The 26,300-nt window shown below is 39.2% G+C and overlaps 1 protein-coding gene across 1 annotated transcript in view; it reads right to left on the bottom strand.

The window, feature by feature from the left end:
- Window positions 1-26,300, bottom strand: part of dusp22a (dual specificity phosphatase 22a) — a 54,232-nt gene that overhangs the window by 2,082 nt on the left and 25,850 nt on the right. The window contains 2 exon segments of the mRNA NM_001002514.1: window positions 5,219-5,390; window positions 5,694-5,768. Coding sequence (NP_001002514.1) covers window positions 5,219-5,390; window positions 5,694-5,768 — 247 coding nt within the window.

Genomic DNA, 26,300 nt, shown 5'->3' with positions numbered 1-26,300 from the left:
AAAAGAACTAAATTTTAGGAGGGTGAAAACAAGAACAACATTCAAAAGTTTGTGTATGTCTGTACATGGTGTAAAACTATGGAACAGTCTAGATCAGACTCTAAAACAACGTCAGGATATTAATCAATTTTAAAAAACTGTATAAATATATATTAATAAAGGAATATAATGATGAAGGTTATTCAAAAAATGATAAAAAGAGAAATGTATGATGAAATTTTAATGGCTATTTGCAGTACTAGATTGTTGTTGTTGTTGTTGTTGTTGTTGTTTTTTATTTATTTTGTCTATTTGGAGTACTATGTATTTTTTTCTTTTTTTTTTTCTTTGGGTGTATGTTACAAAATGAAAAGGTACAAATGGAATCAAACATTTTATTCTTCAAAGATGCCAAAATGATCAAATTTGTTTCATGTAAAAAGAAGAGATAAGTAAAAGAATAAATAAGTTTAAGTAATAAACGAATAATGTATGTGGTAATGGGGTGGGATAATAATAAGCTTATGCTTCATCCCGCTCCATTTTCGACCATGTTGAAATGTATTTCTTTTAGTTAATAAGATTTTATGTATCATATTTTTGTTCGAAAATAAATAAATCAAATGAAAGATGTACATCATTTATTAATTATGGTTCAGCATTTACTAATGCATTATTAAAATCTAAATACATGCTTGTGAACTAACAATGAACAACTCTGTTTGCATTAGCTAATAATAACAAATGAATAAATAATGTAATAAATGTACTGTTCATTGTTTGATCATGTTAATAAATGCATTACTTATACAACCTCATTGTAAAGTGTTACCAAAGTAATTTCCTTTCTTTTCTATTTTTGTTTCCCTTTTTCCCTAAAATTCTACATTTCCATATCCTCCATACACAACCGAGTGTCACAGACCAGAGCAGAAAAGAAGATGTTTCTTGGTTCAGATTTTAAAAATAATGTTAGGAAAACAAAATTGGCATGCACTATATCTTTAACACATTAAAAGTAAAAGTAAATTGGGCATTCAAATGTTTATTTGCCTTATAAAGGATCAGAGACAAACACTGTGTTTCACTTCTCTTCTGTTACCTATCCAAAGCGCTTTCACTATGAGACTGGCCGAAGTCTGCAAAGAGACTGACATTTGGAAGTGGGCATTATAAATTCCAGAGTTTCTTCACTGCTGCATGTTTTTCATGCGTGAAGCAGAAATGAGCAAAGTAATAAAGGCAAGAACAATCAATGAAATCTCACAGTATCAGTTCCCTTGCATTTTGGTGGAATTACAACTTTGGGGAAAAAACAATTAATATATTAATGGTAGCATGTTAATTAATAAGGCGGTGTTAATGTATTTTATGTATATCCTTTGCAGAGCAAGTGTGGACTGGCTGTTGCCAGTAAATACAAGACAAGCTGCTGTGATCATTTAAGACATGCTGCTGCTGTATCAATACGAATCTGCAAGCAGATCTAGGTGGAAGTGGAGAAGATAGAGAGTTTCAGATGATCTTTCAGTGTAGAAAATGAAAGTGACTGAATGTAATGACCTGTGCAATGTTAATTCATTAAAAATATGCTCGCATTATTAAAACTTTAAAATTACAGTCATCTTTGTTTTATATTGCTTTATACAATATTACTCATGTAAGCAGCTTCCTAAAGCTGGAATTAGCTGCAACTAAAGAAAGTAGTGGATTTAAACCAGTCCTTTACACATGTTAGGGTTAAAATACAGTAGTAGCCTATACTTTTATAAACTAAAAATATACTGCCAAAAAGTAGAAATTGCTGTAATAAATGCTAGATTCCACACAATTCCTTTGTGTAGTCCTATCTTAAATAGATGAGGTTAACTTAATTTAATTTTTTTTTTCAAAGTTAAGATGATGGAACATAAAATTAAGCTGTACCAAAAACATGGAACTGTGTCAATTCAAATTATTTTTATTTATATTATTATTTTATCATGATATATTATTATTTTTTAGGGGTTTTCACCTTTACTGGGAGAGGTTACCTTGGTGCTACGTGTTGACATGCTAACCACTAGGCTGTTTTTTTTTTTTTTTTTTTTGAGTGATGGTACTCTTTCAGGTGTTTTGCCAGTGCTTTGCTACTAATAAAAATTAAGATAAACTGAAGTATTAGCTAAAAAAAAACACATACAGTAGGCTACTTTAAATACTTGAAAGTAAGTGTAAATGGAAAAATTAAGTGAACCCATCTTTCTGTATACTAAAAATCTGTAAAAGTCACACATATTTACTGGTCAGACTTTTGCTTTGAAATTATATGGAACATGAATGTCTCATCTCAGTTTCACCTTATTATCATTATTTTGTATTTTTAAGCACTTCTTTATGAGTTGATCTGAAAACCACCATAATACAAAAACTGCTAGTACTAGAGTAAAACAGTGAATCCCCTTTAATAATCTCTTATTATTAAATTACAATTACAAAAACAATTTACAAAGTTAAAAGTCATATTTTCATTGTTCAGAGGCATATGTTGCAAGCTTCTAGCAGTAATGACATTCACGTGATGTGCTGCGCTGATCTATTGCAATATCAGCAAGTCCCCCATCAAATCTGAGTTCCCCTTATGCACTCATTTTTACCCCTTCATCCTCATATGAAGTTCAACTAAACGTTTAAGTCATTTTTAGAGTCACTTTAAGATCACACATCAGCTCTGGTTTGTGGCTGCAAAGCTGAGGACAACTGCAACAGGAAGACTCACTTCACACCTTCACAGCATGAATACACATGTAAGAACACTTAAGACTGCAGACTGATCTGCCTTTAAAACCAAGTCAAATGACTGTGACAATAGTGTGACAAACAAAAAAGTAAGATCATGACTTTTTAGCACTTATTAAATGCAAAATTGTTTACTTAACAGTGGAAGTTAAGCCTCTTTCTTTCTCTCTAAAACTTTCTCTCCTATGCATTCTAGGACAGTTTGCAACAAACAGGGATGCAAGATAAAAGACTGCATTCATGAAAATGACTGTAGACTAAATGACTTTTTATTACATGTTGATACTCTTAACCTGAATAATAAAACTAGGCGTTACGATTTTTTTTAATACTTTTTTGATAATCAAAATGTTCCTGTGTGATATGCGGTACAGAATCAACAAAGGCTCCGGCGCTTTTCCATAAAATGTTTTTGCAGTGTGCTTATGATCCACAGTTATATAATCACATATGGGTTCTTTTTTGTCCTTTTGCAAAATATTTTTTTGGTTTTTGAAGGTATTTTCATTCTGTCTTCTGTTGATAAGCCCAGAAGCCCATTAATATATACAGTCAAGCCAGAAATTATTCAAATTTTGACTTTTTTTCCACAAATATGTCTTTTGTAGATCATCTTATTATCTTTTGAATGTGTCAATGCCAGTTTTCACATTTTTTTGCAATTGAAACCTAACCATTTGAGGAATTAGTCCACACAACACAGCTAATATATATATATATATATATATATACACAGTTGAAGTTAGAATTATTAGCCCCCCTGAATTATTAGCGCCCCTGTTTATTTTTTAGCCCAATTTCTGTTCTGTTCTGGGAAGATTGTTTCAGCACATTTCTAAGCATAATAGTTTTAAAAACTTATTTGTAATAACTGATTTATTTGATCTTTTCCATGATGACAGTAAATAATATTTTACTAGATATTTTTCAAGACACTTCTATACAGCTTAAAGTGACATTAAAAGGCTTTACTAGGTTAATAAGGTGAACTAGGCAGGTTAGGGTAATTAGTCAAGTTATTGTATAACGGTTTGGTTTGTTCTGTAGATTATCGAAAAAAAAATTAGCTTAAAGGGGCTAAAAATTTTGTCCCAAAAATGTTTTTTTTTTTTTAAAAAAAACTGCTAGCCGAAATAAAACAAATAAGACTTTCTCCAGAAGAAAAAATATTATCAGCCATACTGTGAAAATTTCATTGCTCTGTTAAAAATCATTTGGGAAATATTTAAAAAAAGAAAATAAAAATCAAAAGGGGGCTAATAATTCTGACTTCAACTGTATATATATTACTCATTGTGTGTTTTATACTAGGGTAGGTTGGTCTGCTTGGTCAGTATGCCAAGCACTGGCATATCTTTGTTTACAAATCCATATTGGGTTTACTTCCATTATACCTCCAGAATTACAATTGTAAAAAAAAACTGTCCATAGCTATGGTCTTCGGTCACAGGATATTTATTTCCTCTCTGTTTCTAAAGTGTGGACTGAGATGAAAAAAGGCTTTTAAATATGGAGCACCGTTTACATGGAATAATCTACAAAGTTGCAGTTTAAAGAATTGATTTCACTAAATGCTTTCAAAAAGAATATAAATGATTTAGAAACTGAAACACAGGCTTGTAGATGTGTTGAATAGTTTGTTTGTCAATGTGTGATTCATGTTAATTGGTAATTGTTTTTTGTTTGTTGTCTGTGACTCATGTGACTTGTATAGCGCCTTATATTGGCCAGGACGCTCTTGTAAAAGAGAATTTTATTTTCAATGTGTCTTTCCTGGTAAAATAATAATAATAATAATAATAATAATAATAATAATAATGGGTGTTTCTCAGTACTGGGTTGCAGCTGGAAGGGCATCCGCTGGGTGAAAAGATATGCTGGAATAGTTGGCGGTTCATTTCCCTGCACTGACCCTGCATTGATTGATGAAAGAAAATGAATATATGTATATATGTATTTACAGATATAAACATGAGCAATTAGTGGCTTGACTGTATATATTAAACCATGTTACCAATCTTACAATAAAGTAACATTTTGATGACCTTTCAAATTTAATCCTGATTTTTTCAAAATTCGTAAATGCCATCCTAAAGATGCCACCACTTGCATGTCTATCCTTTTAATGTTGTCTTGGACAACTGGACCAAATGTCCCCTTGACTATAGTTTCCTGATATCTATCAGTATTGTGTGTCAGAGGTAGTGGTAAGCAACAATAGGCTCATCAGGAAATGAGTACTTGTTTAGGATTTTTTCCTCCAGATTACCAGATGTTTTTTGCACCCCCCTCGAGTGCACAAAAGAAATATACATTCTGTAACTGCTTGAAATCAGTATCTTTGTGTAAAACAAAGCATTTTACAAATATTCAGAAGGTTATCCTAATATATAGTGTTAAACATGTTGTAGATAGTAAATATTGATCCGGATATCAGAATCTATATAAATGTTTATTTTACCTCTGACACCTGTTTCATCTGAAACTCCTGCAGCTGCTGCTGGAAGCCATAGTTTGGGCCCACAAAAGAGCGCACAGCCTTCACCGCAGTAAGACACTCTTGCCAGCCATAGCTGGTGACTGTCATGAGGTAAGCCACCACCACAGTGGTACTCCGAGACACTCCAGCAAGACTAGAGCAGGAAAGAGGCTTGTTATGTTGGGTTTGAACATCAATTATGATATGTCATGAGGAAAACATCCATAATTTTAATTTTACACAGACAGCTGTAAAAATAATAACAATAAAAATAAAAGAGAGATGACAATTTAAATGACCTGATAAACAAACCAATGCTACTGCTAAAGTTAAAATAAAAAATAATGCAACAAGTCACACATGATTTTACAGTTTAATAATGGTAAAACTAAGACAAACGGCTCAAATAATACCACATATCAAAATACCCATAATGCCACAGAGCAAATGAACCCACCAATGAACTAGACATGCCCCTCCATTAAGTCGACACTCATGGATAAAGCGTATGGATTCTTTGAAGTGTTGAGATCTGCACAAGACACAAGAAAGAAATACTTTTACAGAGGGAATACTTTTAATTTGTTCTTCAATTTGTTCTTAAAAAGTTCCTTTCATGTTCACTCTTAATAGATTTTACTCAAAAAAATGTTTGAACTATCTTTAGTTTGTTTTATGAGCATAAAGTAAGATATGCATCACAATTTAAACTAGGTGTTAACGTTTTACCTTTTTTACTCCGTTTACTGCATTTGAACATAACATGAAAATGTAATATTAATATTGTTAACTGCTTGTAAAAGGTTTTCCATTTTATATTTGTTTCTGTATTCAATTTAATAACTTATTTACTTAAGGCATTTTCATGGGGAAAATCTTTCATTTGCTTTTTTGTCTAAATGTAAGCTCCTTGTACAGCACTGATATGTGTTGATAATAAAACAATGTTGACATTTCAACAAAAGGTAAAATCACTAGTACACTTTGATACTGATTTAACATATACGAGCATGGTTATTTCTACCATAAAGATACAATCAATTAATTACAATAGTTATTACTAGTAAATATAATAGCAATAATTAGTAAATACATTAGTAATAATAGTGGTTATTAAATCAGAATTGATGCGGAATCCATGTTGCTGCATTTAGTTGTCATTAATTAACGATGACCTATTTATGTGAATCGATTGTATTGTTAAATCAATGTTACAATGTGATGTTAATTCAATATCATCCCAGATTTCTTGGTTAATGTTAGCATAAAAATAGCAGTGTTGCTTGAATGTGTATTAAACCACAGTGTTAATTCTAATCACTTGTTGAAAAAGGATTGAAAACAGCTTAAATGTGGACAGCCAAATCACTGCTGCGATATGATGCCAACAGGGTTAATCTTAAACCAACATAAACAATTCAAATGAATTTTAATGCTGCATCAGTTTGTTTCTGAGCAGTGTGAAAAAAAACAAATACAAATAAAAACAACACCATTCCAGTTGATTCACAATAAAACACATGTTTTTAATTAATTTAACTGCTGCATGACAGTCCCAAAACATGTTTTAAATTCTGATACCTGATAACTTTGACAGTAGACATGGGCCGGTATAAGTTTTGGACAGTATGATAACCTTGGATAAAAATATGATGGTTTCATGGTATTGTGATCACTGCTCTAAAATAAGCTTTTTTAAATGTCTGAATAAAAACAACAACTTTTTTAAACCCTTTGAACAAACACAATATATTTTATTTTAGGAAACATTTCTTATAGTTTGGAACAGTAAACATGTCAGGCTAAACAGTACAAATAAATCATTGCTCTCTTTATTGCTTTTTAAAAACTACTGTACATGCTTAGGAACAGCATAACAGAAAATTGTAGCAGTTTTAAAACCCTGACTTTTCCATACCATGGTAAACCTTAAACAAGTTATCATCCCATGCTTACTTGACAGAATAGGTTAGCCAGTCAGAAAAGGCAATTCGTTTTTTTACAGCAAGCCTAACGTTGACTTGTCTTCTTGAAATACGATCCACCATCAGCTTTTTAAATGTCCAACCTTGTATAATGTTTAAACAATAGCATATATTATACAATTGAAATCAGAATTATTAGCCCCCCTGCTTATTTGCCCCCATTTGCAGTTTATTGCAGAGAATATTTTTTAAACACATCTATCTTTGAAATATTTAAAAAAGAAAAAAAATCAAAGAGGGGCTAATAATTATGACTTCAATTGTATGTGTGGGTGTAGTGGTGTCTTGTTTCATAGGTGAATATTTTTTATCCCTACCCCTTCACACTATTAGGATTGAGTCTAAATCTAATCATCAACAAGGGTGTGCTTCTTAATTCTTTAATTGTCCAGCGTCATGTGTCTTAACTTATTTAGTTAAATGAAAGAATCCAAGGTCAAGTTATCAAGTAATAGAACTGAAAAACAGAGAACCTAAAAATAAAGGCATAGACTGACCATCATTTAGAAATGTTTACACCGAGTGCAAACTAAAATCCCAAACTGACCATTTTCAGTTGTTTTACCAAACTTACTTAATGACTAACTTTCTTAATGCCAAGTTCACACTTTTTTCAATTTTAAAGACATTGGATCACCATTGTTTTCACACAACACGTCTATCAGGGGTAGAAATTAGTTTCTTCCGAGTTTACTTTGGATGACGGACTGGCAACAGGAGATTTTAACCCTACTTGCAAAATACACTAATACAATAAGAAGAATCACAGGCAAGTCTGTCTGTTCCGCAAACTGTTTCACAACCAAATGCATGTAAGAAGTGATAAGGACCAAGTAGGAGCCTTTCTGAAGTCAACTGAGTGCTCCACTGTGCAATTTTAGCCCTGATTTCACTAGCTCACAAATGCTAGAACTTGAAGTTGAAACGGTGCTCCTTCATGCAAGTGAAAATCATGCCATGTGAATCTGAGCCCAATGATATCAGGCATGCTGAATATCTAGAAATGTTGCCAATTTAAAACCCTACTGTGTGAAATGAGTTCTACTTAAAAAAAAAAAAACATTGCAATGATCTGTTGATCTGAAATACAGGGAAGTTTGGGGAGGAGTTATAGCTAACAAAATAAAGCACTGCTTCTGCTGCGTTCACACTGCGTGATTTCACACTGTAGTTTTCACTGTATAACTGGTGTAACATTCCATTGGTGCAGTGTTCGTACTACACAATGGATTGCTGTCTAGGGGTTAAACAACCATATAAGATCCACAGTCTATGTTTCATACCAAAACACATGCAAGCATCGATGAGGAACTAACTCTACCCTCATCATTAAATGAGTCATCTCATTGCAAATGAATTCTTTGAGAAAGAGGTCTTTGCAGAGAAAAAGTCTCCAATTTCTAACTTTGTGGGTGTTTTCAAACTGGTCAGTGTTTTTCGTGCGATAAAAACAACCCCCCTTCCTGATCCCACCAATAAAACTTTCACTTTAGCATGAACCAACCAAATAAGATGGTCAAAAATGGTCCTTTGTTCTGACCTGACCCAGTAATATGGTAACTCCCTTTACTTTCCTCCAGAGTTAATACTTTTTTCAGTCATAATTCATTTCCTCTCCCCTAGAGCTGGCTATCATTGACACAGATACAGTGTCTGCTAATCCACCATCCACAATCACCAGACTTTTACTACCTCACATGTGGGCTCACCCATTATCTCACCACACATACACTACCGGTCAAAAGTTTGGGGTCAGTTTTTTTTTTTTTTTTTTTTTTTTAAAGAAAATTATTCCGTTCATTAAGCATTTATTAGATGTAAATAAATTGTTAAATATTTATTACTATTTTTAATAACTACTTTCTTATTGAATACAGTCTCAAGTGAAATTATTACTCCAGTCATTATTGCTTTTATCACTATTATCATTAATAATAATAATAATAATTATTATTATTATTATTATTATTACTATTATTATTATTATAGTTAATATTAGAGTGATTTCTGAAGGATAATGTGACTGAAGACTGGAGTAATAAAGCAAAAAATTCATCTTTAAAATCACTGGGAAAAAATATTAAATTAAATGATAAACTACTTTTGAAGTTATTTTATAGTGCAATAACATTTCACAATTTTATAATTTGTACTGTATTTTTTAATGAAATAAATGCCGGCTTGGTGAGCAAGAGAAACTTATTTTAAAACATTTAAAAATTGTACTGACAACTTAAACTATACAACTTTTGACCGGTATAGTGTAAAGCAGTCACGTAAAAAAGAATGTCATCGTTGGTTTAGTCATTATCAAATGTCTGATTCAGCGTCTGTCATTAAAATGGTTTGAAATAAGTACTTCCTAAAACTCTCTCATATAGACAGCAAATCCCAAACAACAAGCATTTGCTCCTGAACATAAAACAATAAGTTGTTTATTGCATTTCTTCCAAGTTCTTAGGTGCAAACCTATTTAGTGTATACTGTACTGTATGAAGAAAGAAACACTGTGGTTTCTCCTATTGCAGTAACTTCCGTTTTTTTTTTTCTCTGTGGTATTTGGTGCCAGGTGTTTTAACTTGGGAATAAAACACTAAATACTTGTTCAGCACCACACTTTCCTTCTTGTGTGCTGTCAAATGAAATTATTTTATTGCTAATCCAACATACATTAAACTTTAAAATGTCTGTCTTACTCTGGCAACCTGGTATATCTACATTTGCCTTATGTTTAGTCATGGAAGTACTAAAACATGTGGAACTGATAAAGCATGTTAAGGTGCATTATGTCAAGGAAATAAATCATGGTAATACCACAATGTTAGCATTCTTATCTTATTTAAGGCATTGCATCAACATTAACATAATGAATGTGCGAGTTTAATGAGAGTGAGAGTTTTAAAGAAGAACATCTCAAAGTGTTTTTTTTTTTTCAGACTAAAATAAATATATGCTAAATTTGTTTAGAACTGGGTCGGTCAGTAAAAAAAGCTTGAAATCAAAAAATATTTAATTTCATTCTTCATAAAAAAAAAAAAAACATTTCAAAATGTGTTTCAGGGTCAAGAAAACACATTCTCTACCTTCACACATTTAGATAATATGCATTTTAAACTAGTAACAGAAATATCTTATGTACAACTGTACACTCTCTTTACAACGGCCCCTCTATGGTAGATTCCCCTGAGGAAGGACCTTCTTTCTCAGGGACGAGGCACAAACTGGCTCTCATGTCCAGCTCTCTGGAACCTCCATATATAGTCCACAGACACGAACTGGAAGACTTAGGTGATCTAGCAGATGGTGGTTAACAACATTATCCAGACAAGATCCCCCTCTACAAGGCAAACTTAGACCCTGAAATGGAGTCTATGGATTGAGTGTGTACAGACTGCGGGGTTACATTGCAGCCATTTCCGTTCACTGAACTTGTAAATGGCCTGACGGTGGGGAAACATGACCTGGTCACCTAGCGCTAGGAGGGTTAATCTGTCTCACGCGCCTCTTATACCCTCTTGACATATCTGCGTAGTCTTTTCTGGATTACAGACATATCTATTCTGTCATATCCTGGTGAGAACAACCTCCCAAACTATTTTCCCTATCAAGCTTATTAGGGCCAGGGACATTGGATAGTTATGCCTTTGGGTGATGCTTGTCTGTTCGAACTACTTGCCTGACACAGATCGCTCCAAATGATTAATGGGTTCAGCCTCTCAATAAGTGTCTTCAAATCGATCATCTTGAAACATCTTGGTTACGCACATAAACCTTGTTTATGTACGTAAGGGAACGGAATTGTTTATGTCCCCCTGCCACAGGGACTGAATCCGCTGCTGAATGCTACAGTAGGTTCTTCAGCGAGTAGTCTGATGAGCTACTCTCAAAGGCAGCCTTTTATACACCTGTGAGAGCTAGTTTTTATACAGAGCGATTGAAATCTAGCCGGTCAACTTGTCATAAATGTCTCCGTTCCCTCCTTCGGGGAATGAGAGTAATGTACATAAACAAGATGTTTCCTAGCAGCTTAAGCAACTACCGAGTTCATGATTGGGAAACGTGATTGCAAAATCCTGCAAACAACTCCAAGTTACGGCTGATTTATGAATAAAACTAATCAATGATTATTACAAAAACATTTTTAATTTTATTCATTCAATTTTTTTAAAGCATTTATTTATTTTGAAAGTTTTGATATAAAATATATTACACGGCGACATAAGCATTCAATATCATGTTGACAGTCTTGTCAACGTGTTTATTTAGTAAATCAGAAAATGTAAACTATTTTTTGAGTTCTAATTCTCTAATTTTAATAGTTTTAAGGATTTTGTGAAATTTTGTTAAACAGAATTGTCTTCTGAAAATACATAATAAATGGCAAAGAATTTCTGTAATTTACAGTGCTATTAAAACATATTAAGCCAATAAACAGAGAGGTTTCTCCATGACATTAACCTTTACATTGCCTTTCTCTTGATAATATCACACAAACTGTACTCTGGTTTTACTCAATAGCATCAAATGAGGAAGATACTGTACTTCGAAGCACTGTTTCTCCTGCATTTTTCTAAGCCACACACTATGTGTCATGAAAACAGTGTGTCTTCCAGATACACACTTTATGTTTCTTTCCTTTAAAAGCACTTTGATTGTAACATCTGAATTCAATCTTTGAGATATTTATTTTCTAATAGAAATAACATATATAAGTTCTGTTTTGCTAGTGTATTTTCCACCCAATTGTGAGAAAGGATTTTATGTGACGAAACAGGCAGCTTGACCGTTATCCTTATTTTAAAGCTGAGGGATTGTGACAGAGGGTTTTAAATAGGTCTAGTGGCCAGTGCAGTTTCCTTCCTTAAGGATTGCATCAGTTGGCGGTATCTCATAACTACACTTCACCATTGAGATATCTGACTGATGAGGCTGCTTTCATCTGGACCTCTCATCTCATTTGCCCAGTGGCAGATAATTTAAAGACAATGAAGGAAAATAAACAAACAGTTCATGAAAGAGAACAAATTATATTTGTTGTATATAATTAAAATGTAAATAGTTTGAATTAAAACTTCTTATACCAATGTTCAAGCATCTTATTCAGAAAGAGGTTGTAGTGATTCATGTATTGGTTATTAGCTCATGTTTGCTAATGTATTCACTAACATGAATAAACAATAAACATACATTCCTTACAGTATTTATTCATCTTTGGTGACATTAGCTACGTCTAATGAAGCTGTTCATTGTCAGTTCATGTTAACCCACAATTTATTAATTAATGTGAACAAGAACAAATTTATTTGAATTAAGGGTCACACTTTATTTTCATTGTCCGTTTGTTGAATTTGAGTTACATTGCATCTACATGCCAACTAATTCTCATTAGTTTATCAGCAGACTATTAGGTTGAGGTTAGGGCTAGTGCCCAAGTTGACATGTACTTGCAAAGACTTCTACAGTCAGTTTATTGTCTGTTGAAGGAGCAGGATCCCTATATGAACCATAGACGCAAGCTGCGATGACAGCCCTTTACATCCTCCTCCTCTGCCTCAAAATCATTTTAAAGTTAGGCAAACTTCACATATTTCACAAAGCTAAAAGCAAGAAAATTTCATACATTGTGTTCTTACATTGTGTTCTTAGCATGGCGCAGATGGTAGAACCCACCTTTACGTTTGCGTGACATCATAAATCATATGGCAAGTGTAAACACATGAATCGGATTTGGGTCACAATTAAAAGAACATGTAAATGGACAGACAAAAAAAAAATCTGATATAGGCAACAAAACAGAATTAGGCATCAAGACCTGACTGTAAACAGGGCCTAATACTCAAATACTGATCGGGGCAAAGCAGGGCTTTCTTGAGGCCAGCGGCTGGTCTTTTTAGGCCCGCCAAATACCTTAGTCCAAAGAGAGCCAAATGGTGCCTTGGGGCGGAGTGAAAGAAGAGGTGGAGTTTGCCCGAGTCTGGTAAAGATGGTGTGCTGCCAATACAATAGTTTTCCGATCACTCATGAGGTGACTATGCGTCAAAAATGAATAAATAAAGGAAAGAAAAAACATAACTACTGGTCAGTTTAAAATATTCCATAAAACACCTTATAGGGTCTTTTTCTTAAGATCACTCTTATGTTTTCCTTTTAAATGTAGGGGTGTTGCATAAAAGAATAAGCAGTTTTAGCTCTACTGTTGTACTCTAGGTGCTGCTGAATGGCTTGTGTTAATAGTTTCATCAATATATATTCCAGATAAAGTAAGTAAATACATGCAACGCAAGCCAGGAGTATACACACATTACGATTCTATTAGAAGGGTGGTCCACATCAAAAAATGAAAATCGCTTTTGCGCAATTTTCTCTTTTTGAAACAAAAAACACTGACTCTAAATAGAAAAAAACTGTTGAATACTGTTGTTATTTTTTATTCATTGTGTGTGTGCACAAAAGTATTCTCGTAGCCAAATAACATTGCAATTGAATCCCTAATGACACATGAACTGTTTTGAGCAGACTCATTAGAAATATGTGGCCAGGGCTACATTTTTGTAAACTGTTTGGGCACATTTTCTCATACGTTGGGGCCATTCTCATAAATCTACCAGAAGCCACTGCATACATTTCTGCGTATATTAACATCCTTCTTATGCTTGTCCATGAGAGAAGCCACTCAGCTTGTCGTCATTCATAATATAGCTTGATAATGATCATAATCAGCTTGATATCATCTGACCCACCCACCCCCTTTCCTAAACCTAACTGACAGTCTTTCAAAACCATACTAACAGAGAAAGGCCACAGTAGACATTCATGCATCTACTATGACCTTACGCTTATGTCTTTTTTTTTTTTTTTTGGTTTCTGAAACCGTCCTTTATTAGACTTGAACCCTAGTCTACTCTGCTCTGCCTCCCAAGTCTAGTGCCATGAGATAGTGAGAAAACCAGTAACGCTGGAAAAGCTGGCCATATGGAGGTAAGCAGTCAGCAGTACCGCTCCATAGCATTACAGAAATAATGCAGCAATATCTACCTACTAGGACATATTTGTCAGTTCTCAGAAATGCACACCAGAGTACATATTTTTCCCTCTGTTGTATTTAATTGTAATTAATTTAATGTTGAGATTGTTGCCTATAGAGTGTCTGTCAATGGGCTCTTGGATTTCATCAAAAATATCTCAGTTTGTGTTCTGAAAATTAAAGATGGTCTTATGGGTTTGGAATAAGTAATGAATAACAGCTTTTTTATTTTTGGATAAACTATTCCTTTAAGTTTAACTACATCATTGATGGGCAGTAGGGTTTATTTCATTTTATTCTGCATTCACTTTTACATTTTTCTTTTCAATGCACAAAAAGTAAGTACAGCTATGTAATGCTGGCTAGTCTAGTATGCCTCTCCAGCCCTTTTAGCAATAACCCTTGTGGTTCACCATCCATCTGGAGTGTGTTGATGATCATTTCTGGATAACGGTCAAGTTAGTATCTTCCCTATTATTGTGGTTGCATGTTCTAAACTTACGCAATTGGTCCCCAGTTTCAATACACAAAATTAATCAAACTAATAAAGCTTAAAATTAAACAATAATTTATTTTTGAGATACAGTGAGGATGGAAAGTTTGGGCACCCCAGGTAAAAACTTTGTATTATGTGCATAAAGAAGCCAAGAAAAAGATGGAAAAATCTGTAAAAGGCACCACATTACAGATTAGACATTCTTTTAATATGTCAAAAAAGTTATATTTTTATTTCCATCATTTACACTTTCAAAAAGTGTAAAAAAAACAAAAAAAAAAAAAACGTGTCTGCAAAAGTTTGGGCACCCTGCAGAGTTTATAGCATGCACTGCCCCCTTTGGAAAGCTGAGACCTGACAGTGTCTTGGATTGTTCTCATTCATTGTCTGGAAAGACCAGGTGATGTCAATCTCAAAAAAGGTTTTAAATGCGCAGACTCATCTGACCCTGCCCCAACAGTCAGCATCATGGGTTCTTCTAAGCAGTTGTCTAGAAAACTAAAACTGAAATTAGTTGATGCTCACAAAAGCAGGAGAAGGATATAAGAAGATAGCAAAGCATTTTCAGATGCCAATGTCCTCTGTTCGGAACATAGTTAAGAAATGGCAGTTATTGGGAACAGTTGAAGTTAAAGCAAGATCTGGAAGACCAAAAAAAATATCAGACATAACAGCTCACAAGATTGTGAGAAAAGCATGTCAAAACCCACGTTTGACTGCATAATCCCTCCAGAAAGATCTGGCAGACACTGGAACTGGTACACTATTCCACTATAAAGAGATACTTGTACAAATATGGTTTTCATAGAGGAGTCATCAAAAGATAACCTCTTCTTCATCCTCATCACAAAAATCAGCATTTGAACATATGAACATGTGAAAATGAACATATAGCCTGATGCATTTTAGAAATATGTTCTGTGGACTGATGAGGTTAAAATAGAACTTTTTGGCCGGACTGAACCAAGGTATGTTTGAGAAGAAAGGGCAGTGAATTTAATGAAAATAACCCTTGTCCAACTGTTAAGCATGGGGTGGATCAATCATGCTTTGGGGTTGTATTGCAGCCAGTGGCACAGGGAACATTTCACGAGTAGAAGGAAAAATGGATTCAATAAAATTTCAGCAAATTTTGGATGGTACCTTGATGCTATCTGTGAAAAAGCTGAAGTTAAACAGAGCATGGATTCTACAAATGCTTAATGATCCTAAACACACCTCAAAATCCACAGTGGATTACATTAAAAGGTGTAAACTGAAGGTTTTGCCATGACCTTCACAATCTTCTGACCTCAACATAGTTGAAAATCTATGGAAAGACCTTAAAAGAGCAGTGCATGACAGACAGCTCAGAAATCTCAAAGAACTGGAAGACTTTTGTAAGGAAGAATGGGCAAAGATACCTCAAACAAGAATTGAAAGACTCTTGGCTGGCTACAAAAAGCGTTTACAAGCTGTGATACTTGCCAAAGGGGGCAGTACAAGATATAAACTCTGCAGGCTACCCAAACTTTTGTAGATGCCATTTTTTTGTTTACTGTTATTTTGAAGGTATAAGTGATAGAAATGATATCTAACTTTTTTTGACATATTAAAAGAATGTCTAATATGTAATTTGATGCCTTTTGGAGATTGTTCCATCTTTCCTTGGCTTCTTTTTGCACATTAATACAAATTTTTACCTAGGGTGCCCAATAGGGATGTAACGGTATCAGAATTTCACGGTACGGTAATACCTCGGTATGAATGTCACGGTACGTTATTTATTGAATCATTTACAGGAAAAACAAAACTTATGAAAATACTCCAAAAAAATGCCAAAAGTTTCAATCACATACAATTGAGCCATCTATCTGTAAGCTTTGAAACAGGAACTTCAATTTTAATAACAAAAAATTATTAAACCATGTAAAAAAAATAAAGTTTCAAGGAAAATTATCATATAACTATAATCTGGTAAAAGCTGGGATCTCTGGGCATTTACAATGTCCCCTGCAACAGAAAAAAACCCTCTCATTTGGGACTGAGGTTTCTGGGACAGAGATATGACTTGGCCCAGGTTGACAGCAGTGGGTAACGTTGTGCATTGTCTTTCCCCCACTTGAGAGGACAAGCCATGAGTGAGATAGAGGTCTCTTTGCGGTACAAGTCAATGTCTGCATCAATCTGAACAGTGTGCTGTGTTTCTGCAGTCCCCAAGACTGTTATTAGTCGTATTCCCCAATTTGCAGGCACGTGCACACATAGGGCTCAACCTGTGCAGTGCACATGCCCTTTTTAGTCTTGGATAGAAAGTGCCCTTCCAAAATGATCAAAAGTGCCCCCGCGATGCGACACACCATCCGTCCCGCCCTTCAGTAGGCGCACGACAACACCGCTCGAGTATGCGCGTTAAACCCCCCCTCGGCGCTTTACAGTACGACACCCGCCTTAGGTTCGATCATTTCCAGCTCTTTTTCTTCCCCGCTACTAGCAGCACACTCCATTTCCGCATTACTGGATCTGTAGCGACAACAGACCGCAAAGGATGATGGCCACGCCTGAGCTGATGGGAATTGTAGTTTCCGCTACCTCCCGTTCGCTTCATTCGCCTGAGCGAATTTTCTCAGGAGACCTATAGTTTTACCTAGTCATGCGACTACGGTAATATCGAAAAAAATTGCTATTATGGTATGACGGTATTTACAATAGCGTTATATCCCTAGTGCCCAAACTTTCGATCCCTACTGTATATGTAGAATGTTTAATAATTTTCATAATCCGTAAGTGACAAATATCAGAATAAAATTACACACACACACACACAATATGTATATATATATATATATATATATATATATATATATATAGATATATATATATATAGATATATATATATATATATATATATATATATATATCTATATATATATATATATATATATATATATATATATATATATATATATATCAAAAAATCAAAGGGGGTCTAATAATTCTGACTTCAACTGTATATATATATATATATATATATATATATATATATATATATATATATATATATATATATATATGTGTGTGTGTGTGTGTGTGTGTGTGTGTGTATAAACTGTAGGAATTACAATATATATGTATGTATATATATATATATATATATATATATATATATATATATATATATATATATATATATATATATATATATATATATATATATCAAAAAATCAAAGGGGGTCTAATAATTCTGACTTCAACTGTATATATATATATATATATATATATATATATATATATATATATATATATATGTGTGTGTGTGTGTGTGTGTGTGTGTGTATAAACTGTAGGAATTACAATATATATGTATGTATATATATATATATATATATATATATATATATATATATATATATATATATATATATATATATATATATATATATATATATATATACAAACTGTTGTAATTCCTACAGTTTATACACACACACACACACACACACACACACACACACACACACACACACACACACACACACACACACACACACACACACACACACACACACACACACACACACACACACACACACACACACACACACACACACACACACACACACATATATATATATATATATATATATATATATATATATATATATACACACACTATAGGAATTACAACAGTTTGCATATGGGCCTCTCACTTGTTAAGGGTCCAAAAGTAATTGGACAGAATAATTATGTAAATTACAGCCTGAAGACTGTAATGCATACACATCACCAGGCACTGGATTTCATTACTGAAGACATTAGTCTTCAGTCCCTGCTTGTTCTTGGGGCATTTTTCCCTTCAGTTTTGTTTTCAGCAAGTGAAATGCAAGCTTAATTGGATTCAGATCAGGTGATTTACTTGGCCATTGCAAAACATTCCACTTTGTTCCCTTTAAAAACTCTTTAGTTCCTTTTGCAGTATGCTTTGAGTAATTCTCTAGCTGCACTGTGAAGAGCCGTCCAATGAGTTCTGAAGCATTTGGCTTAATATGAGCAGAAATTATTGCCTGAAATACTTCAGAATTAATCCTGCTGCTTTTGTCAGCAGTCAGATCATCATTAAATACAAGAGAACCAGTTCCATTGACAGCCACACATGACCACACCATGTCACTACTATCACCAATATTCAATTCTTAGGATCATAGGCAGTTCCTTTCCTTCTCCATTCTCTTCTCTTCCCATCACTTTGGTACAAGTTGATCTTGATCTCATCTGTCTATAGGATGTTGTTCCAGCACTGTGAAGGCTTTTTTAGAATCTGGCCTTCCTGATTTTGAGGAAAAACAGGCAGTATCTGCTCATTGTAATTGGGATAATAAGAGAACACACACCTGGCCATGGAACAGCTTAGAAGCCAATTGTCTGATTACTTTTGAACCCTTAACAAGGGGGAGGCACATGTGCACACTCTTGTAATTACTACAACATTCACCTGATTTGTATGTAAATACCCTCAAATTAAAGCTGACAGTCTGCAGGTAAACACATGCACTTGGTCATTTCATTTCAAATCCATTTTGTTGGTGTATAGGGCCAAAAATGTTAGAATTGTGTCGATGTCCAAATATATACAGTTGAAATCAGAATTATTAGCCCCCTTTGATTTTGTTTTTTCCTTTTTTGAATAGTTCCCAAATTATGTTTAACATGGCAAGGACATTTTCACAGTATGTCTAATAATATTTTTTTCTTCTGGAGAAAGTCTTTTTTTTTATTATTTCGGCTAGAATAAAAGCAGTTTTTAATTTTTTAAACACCATTTTAAGGTCAAAATTATTAGCCCCTTTAAGCTTTTTTTTAGTAGTCTACAGAACAAACCATCAATATACAATAACTTGCCTAATTACCCTAACCTGCCCATTTAACCTAATTATCCTAGTTAAGCTGTATAGAATTGTCTTGAAAAATATCTAGTAAAATATTATTTATTGTCTTCATGACAAAGATAAAATAAATCAGTTATTAGAGATGAGTTATTAAAACTTTTATGTTTAGAAATGTGTCTAACAAATCTTCTCTCTGTTAAACAGAAATTGGGGAAAAAATAAACAGGGTCTAATAATTCAGGGGGCTAATAATTCTGACTTCAACTGTATATAGCAGAGAAGTGGTTAGAACATGATGAACAAACAATAAAACTGATTGTCAGTATACGAAGCATATCTGCTGACAGACCTGTGGTATGTAGATTAAGAAAAAGAGAAGTTGTGTAATACTATAGTGAGACCTAAAGTACAAGTCACTGTGCTGCTGCCATCAACTTAAACATATTTTATTTCTTAAAAGAGAGACCTTGGCTGTAGAAAACGTTCGAGGTTACTAAAGTAACCCTTCGTTCCCCGAGGAGGGGAACGGAAGCACTATAAGTGGATTTGATTGTAAAATCCACGCATTGGGAGGTTCGGTTCAGAAGCTACTCGTCTGAAAGAGTATTGAACGGGCCAATTAAGAATGAATTGGCAGCGCAAGCCTGCGCAGGTGAGCGGCATAAGCAATCAACTGAGTATATAAGCTCACCTGGCGCCAGCAGACGCTATCCTTTTTAAGCTGAAGAGACTTTCAACAGCTAAGGGACAGTCATTATGGCGACGGAGTATAGTGCTTCCGTTCCCCTCCTCGGGGAACGAAGGGTTACTTTAGTAACCTCGAACGTTCCCCTTCGGGGGGAACTTCAGCACTATAAGTGGATTTGATTGTAAAATCCACGCATTGGGAGCCCATTGAAAGCGCCATAATGACTGCACCTTACCAACACCCCCGATGAGGAGATAGTCAAGCAAGCGTGACGCACCCACATCATGGGGGGCGCGGTCCTCCAACGTGTCCCTGGCCCTAATTTATCCTACTTCAACAGAAGTTTTACGGATTTATATATATTTTTTGGGAAGTCGTGAGCATCTAGATAATTCTAGGAAAATACGACAGTACGTTGGGAAGCGTGCAATCCCGATAGGGAGGACGCTGCGGAGGCCATCCGCTACCCAAGGGGGGATAGATGGCAGAATTTACATATGGACTAGCCCTAAAAAGGGGGAGTACGCATAGCAAAAGAGTGGTTAGCGGGGAGGGAAGACACGGGTCCGCCCAGGGGGGGGGACTTAACCGTGGCGGAATAAGCATATGGGATCGCCTAGTGGGGATCGCGCATAGCAGGCACCTTTACCCAAAACGCGGGCTGACCAGCGGGCAGACCTACAACGTAGTGGGCCAGCAAGTGACTCCTCCGCTGAGTCAGTGCTGGGGGCCACGGAGGAATCTGCAGGGCTCACCTGACGGGGAACTTTACTGACAGATAAAAAGGCGCACGTATCTCCGTGTTAGGGAAAATGGCGCAGCAAGCGTGTTTCAACACCCTACCGAATTGTTTCCTCAATCACCAAGGGTTACCTAATACCCTTGAGGAAACCGGCTCCACTCGCAGATTGTAAAACCTTGCAAATGTGTTGGGTGTCACCCAGCCCGCAGCTCTACAGAAGTCTGTTAGAGGGGCGCCGCGTGCGCGCGCTCGAGAGGATGCGAAGCTCCGAGTGGAGTGCGCACGCGCTCTCGGGGGACGCGGCTCATCTCGGCTCTGATAGTGAAAGAAAGGCATCCACAATCTAGTGGGAACTTATTTCGGTACGGCACTTCCCTGCTGCCGACCGCTATAACAGACGAAGAGCTGCTCAGATGATCTAAACTCTGAGTTCGGTCCGGATAATACGCAAAACGCGAACTGGACCATAAGAAGGGCTGGGTCTGCCTCCTCCGAGGGCAGCGCTTGCAGGCTCACTACCTCGTATTAAAACGGAGTGGTAGGAACCTTGGGCACATATCGCGGGCGGGGTCTCAGGACGTGAGAGAAGCCAGCCCAATTACAGGCACGAGTCACTGACCGAAAAATGCCTCCGGGTCCCCGACCCTCTGATCGATATCAACGCGACCAGCAGAGCTGTCTTCAGGGACAGAAAGATACTGAGTCGAGGATCGAAGGGATCTGACGCGGCTTGTGTAGCGAGGGCGAGATCCTAAGAGGGCATGAGAGGGGGCGGGGTGGATTAATTCGCTTAACGCCCCTGAGGAACCGGATGATGAGGTTATGCGTTCCCACGGTGCTGCCAGCCACCGCGTTATGAGAGCGGAGATGGCAGCCACGTAACCTTGAGTGTGGAGGGCGACAGCCTGCTCTCCAGCTTCTCTCGGCGTAAAGAAAGCACAACGCTGATCTGGCAAATTACGGGGGTCTTCTCAGCGAGAGACACACCATTCAGTGAATAGACTTCACGTCAGGGCATAGGCGCGCTCGGGGAGGGGGCTCTAGCCCGAGTGACGGTATTAGCCACCAATCGGAGGTTACCTAAGTCTTCCTCGCGTCTAAAAATCTCCAAAGATCGGCGAGGGTGCCAGGTGGTGCCCTGTCCCTGAGAGAGTAGGTGCTCTCTCGAAGGGACTGCCAGGGGAGGGCTATCGCGAGGGAGAGCTCTGACATCCAGGTCCGGTTGAGCCAGAGGGGCGCAACCAGCAACCTGTTCCTCGTCCTCCCTGACCATGCACAGTAACTGCGCGAGCAGGCTCACTGGGGGAAACGCGTATTGCGCGTGCCCCGAGGCCAGCTGTAAGCCAGTGCATCCGTGCCGAGAGCGCTCGGTCAGGGAAAGAACAACTGGCAATGAGCGATCTCGGGGGAAGCAACAGATCGATCTGGGCTTCCCCGAATCGCGCCCATATCAGCTGAACAGACTCGGGGTGGAGTCTCCATGCTCCAGGACGCAAGGCTGCCGTGAGAGCGCATCGGCTGCACGGTTGAGCTTGCCTGAATATGAATGGCGTGCAGCGATTTCAGCCGCGGATGACTCCAGAGGAGCAGACGGCGGGCGAGCTGAGACATGCGGCGAGAGCGCATACCCCCTATACGGCTGATATACGCCACCGCCGCCGTACTGTCCGTCCTGACCAGCACGTGTTGCCGCTCCAGCACCGGAAAAAAACGGTGGAGAGCGAGGAACACTGCCAACAGCTCCAGGCGATATGCCAATGCAACTGGGTACCTTTCCACAGGTCCGCAGCCGCATGCCCGCAACGCACAGCCCCCCAGCCCGTGTTGGAAGCGTCTGCTGAAACGACAACAAGACTGGACGCCTGTTCTAGAGACACCCAGGCCTGTAGGAACGAGGGGTCGCTCCAAGGGCTGAGGGCGCGGCGACACAGCGCAGTAACAGAGACTCGGTGTGCGCGCGCGTGCCATGCGCGTCTGGGGACTCGATCGTGAAGCCAGTGCTGAAGTGGTCTCATATAGAATAATCCGAGCGGCATGAAGCGGCTGCGGATGCCATATGCCCCAGGAGCCTCTGAAATAGTTTCAGTGGGACCACTATTTTACTGTCGAGCTCTCTCAGACAGTACAGCATCAGCTGAGCGCGCTCTCCGGAGAGGCGCGCTGCCATGGTGACCGAGTCCAGCTCCAGCCCGAGAGAAGAGATCCTCTGCACGGTGGCGAGTTTGCTCTTTTCTCGGTTGACCTGAAACCCCCACAGGTGGAAGTGCCAGAGCACTTTGTCTCTGTGCATAATCAACTCTGTGCATAATCAAAAGAGAGGGCAAATTCAGCCAGTCGTAAAGAAATTGAGTATGCAGATGCCCGCGAGCCGAAGGGGCGCTGAGGCACCCTCCGCGGGCTTGGTGAGGACCCGCGGAGACAGAGAGAGCCCGAAGGGGAGGGCTTTGTATTGCCAAGCTCGACCTTCAAACGCAAACCGCAGAAACTGTCGGTGGCGAGGAAGAGTGGAGACATGGAAATACGCGTCCATCAGGTCTAATGCTGCAGACCAACCCAGAGGACGAACGCACCGGAGGATGCGCTTCTGCGTGAGCATTCTGAACGGCAGCTTGTGCAGGCAGCGGTTCAAAACGCGCAGATCTAGGATTGGCCGTGACCCACCGCTCTTTTTGGGCACGATGAAGCGTGGGCTGTAAAACCCGCTCTCCATCTCGGCTGGAGGGAGCGGCTCGATTGCATCCTTCGCCAGGAGGACAGCAATCTCCTCTTGCAAGACAGGGGCGGACAGGGGGCTGACCCTGGTGAATACACACCCGTGACTTGGGGGGCCGTTTCGCGAACTGAATCGCATAGCCGAGTCTGATTGTGCGTATGAGCCACCGCGAAGAGCTGGCCCGCGCTAACCAGGCAGGCAGAGCTCTCGCTAATGGACTCATCGCTACAATCGCTGACGTACCAGCAGTGGGGCAGCGCGGAGTGGGTGTGCTGATCCGGGAAGCTCGCGGGTCCCACGGAAAAGCTGGAGGTGAGATATTTGCTCTCACTCCAAACCCGAGCTCCGGAGGGGAGGCTCGAGGGGTGGGAGAAAGGAGACCGTCCTCCCAGCGCTCGTGAGCCACTGGCGAAACGCACCGAATCTGCAAGCTAGAAAGCATAGCGTCCCAGACTGGCAGATTTCGGGCTGTCACATCTGGGGAAGTGAAAAGTGCCCTTTCATAATGTTTTCATGGCAGTAAAAAGTGCCGTTGGAAATGGGGCCCCGCCCTCCAGCGGGGAAAGAGCAAGTTCCCTCTTCTCCAGATGGCCTGTCCCAGGGGCGCTTCGCAGTCCGTTGCCGGACTTAGCGGCGTTCTGGGCAGGGGGGCTGCCTGCTTCCGAGGTGCCTGACGCGCTCGCTTCGCCGAAGGCGTGTGCGGGGGCGGAGCAGCTCTCGTAGGCGGGCGCCTTCGGCGAGGAGCAGGTATGAATGGCACGGCGGGCGGAGCGGGCTACGGACCGCCGATAAGACATCACCCACCAACTGCTCTCTCACCGCCTTGAATTCCTGGGTGAATTCACAGACAGTGTCGCCGAACCTGGCTGGGGATATGGGGAAGTCAAGAAAGCAGACTTTGTCGACTTTGCGCATATCAGCCAGGGGTGGCGCTCCTGGACCACTAATGTGGACATCGTCCACCCCAACGCACACGCAGCGGACTCAGTAGTCCGAAGAGCTAAGTCGGCGGCGGTGCGAAGCTCGTAAGCCTGGGTTGGACCCACCCTCGTGCAGCTCGGCCAGCGCCTGCGCTTGGTAGCGCTGGTAGGTGGCTATCGCATGCAAGGCGGAAGCAGCCTGGCCCGCAGCTATGTAAGCTCTAGCTCCGAGGGAGGTAGATAACTTACAGGCTTTGGATGGGAGACGAGGCGAACCCGCCAAGAAGAGGCGCCGCGCGGATTTACCGCCATCGCGCACTCAACCTGAGGAATCGCCACATACCCCCTGGCTGTTTCACCGTCAAGAGTGGTTAGGGTGGAGGAACACGCAGCACGAGCAGAAAAAAGTGCTTTACAAGACCGCGTGAGCCTACTGTGCACCTCCGGGAAGAAGGGAACGCCCCTCTAGTCGGTCCGGCCGCGGAGCTGGGGGAGAAACCATCTCCAACCCACGGCCGAAGCAGCCCGGGAAAGCACGGCTAACATGTCCGTTTCAGGATCCGTAGTGACAGCGCTCACCAGCCCGAAGGGGGCGAGCGGGTCTGGATCATCATCGGACAATGAAAGCCCACCCTCCGATGCCGCGGTGGACATCTGGTCTCCGGTGTCATCGGGCGTAAGGGCTACCATCTGTTAGACGGATCGCTTCCCCCGCCCGAAGCTTGGATGGAGCGCTTAGAGGAGCGGGAGGTCCGCGGGCCCGTGGGCGACGGATTATCTCTCGCTGAAACCCTCAGATCTGCCCGAGTGCCCGCTGCAGAGCAGGGGACAACTGGGGTGGTTCGCCCTTTTGCAAAGGCTAACCGCGATCTTGCGCAACAGTCATGGCATCGCAATGACGACATGAACTGCCCGCGAGCAGCGCATTAACATGCTGGACCCCCAGACATGTAACGCAGTGCCCGCGCCCATCATCCGAGGACAGGAAACCACCGCATCCAGAAACGCACAGTCGGAGCGCCGTCCTGATAAGGACGTGCTGCACGACTGTGTTGCTCTTTCTGTGAAGTTTGCAACTTTATACGCACCGCTCTGGAGGACCGGACCCAAAGAACGCCAGGCAAGGGAGAAACCCAGCTCGACCGTCTGCCACTGCGTGTACACACTCTGGACCGGGAGAATGCTCTCGTTCGCTCAGAATCGCTGGTCACAGCAGGAGGAACCCTCATCGACTCGATCAGAAAGTCTCTGAAGCGAAAAGGATAGCGTCTGCTGGCGCCAGGTGAGCTTATATACTCAGTTGATTGCTTATGCCGCTCACCTGCGCAGGCTTGCGCTGCCAATTCATTCTTAATTGGCCCGTTCAATACTCTTTCAGACGAGTAGCTTCTGAACCGAACCTCCCAATGCGTGGATTTTACAATCAAATCCACTTATAGTGCTGAAGTTCCCCCCGAAGGGGAACTTTGGTTATCAATCAGCTGTCTGTATCCTTTAAAAGAAGAACCTTAAACTCTTTCAACCTTAAATACTTCAAAACTTTGAATTACAATCAATTACTTGTTTTTAGTGTGTTCTATATTGGTACTTTACTGCATTATTTTCCCTCAACCTACCTGCAGTCACTACAT

The sequence above is a fragment of the Danio rerio genome, chromosome 18 (assembly GCF_052040795.2).
Source record: "Danio rerio strain M-AB ecotype USA chromosome 18, GRCz13ab, whole genome shotgun sequence".
Classification (NCBI taxonomy): domain Eukaryota; kingdom Metazoa; phylum Chordata; class Actinopteri; order Cypriniformes; family Danionidae; genus Danio; species Danio rerio.
The sequence above is the reverse complement of the archived record's forward strand: the minus strand, read 5'-3'. Positions and strand labels throughout refer to the sequence as shown.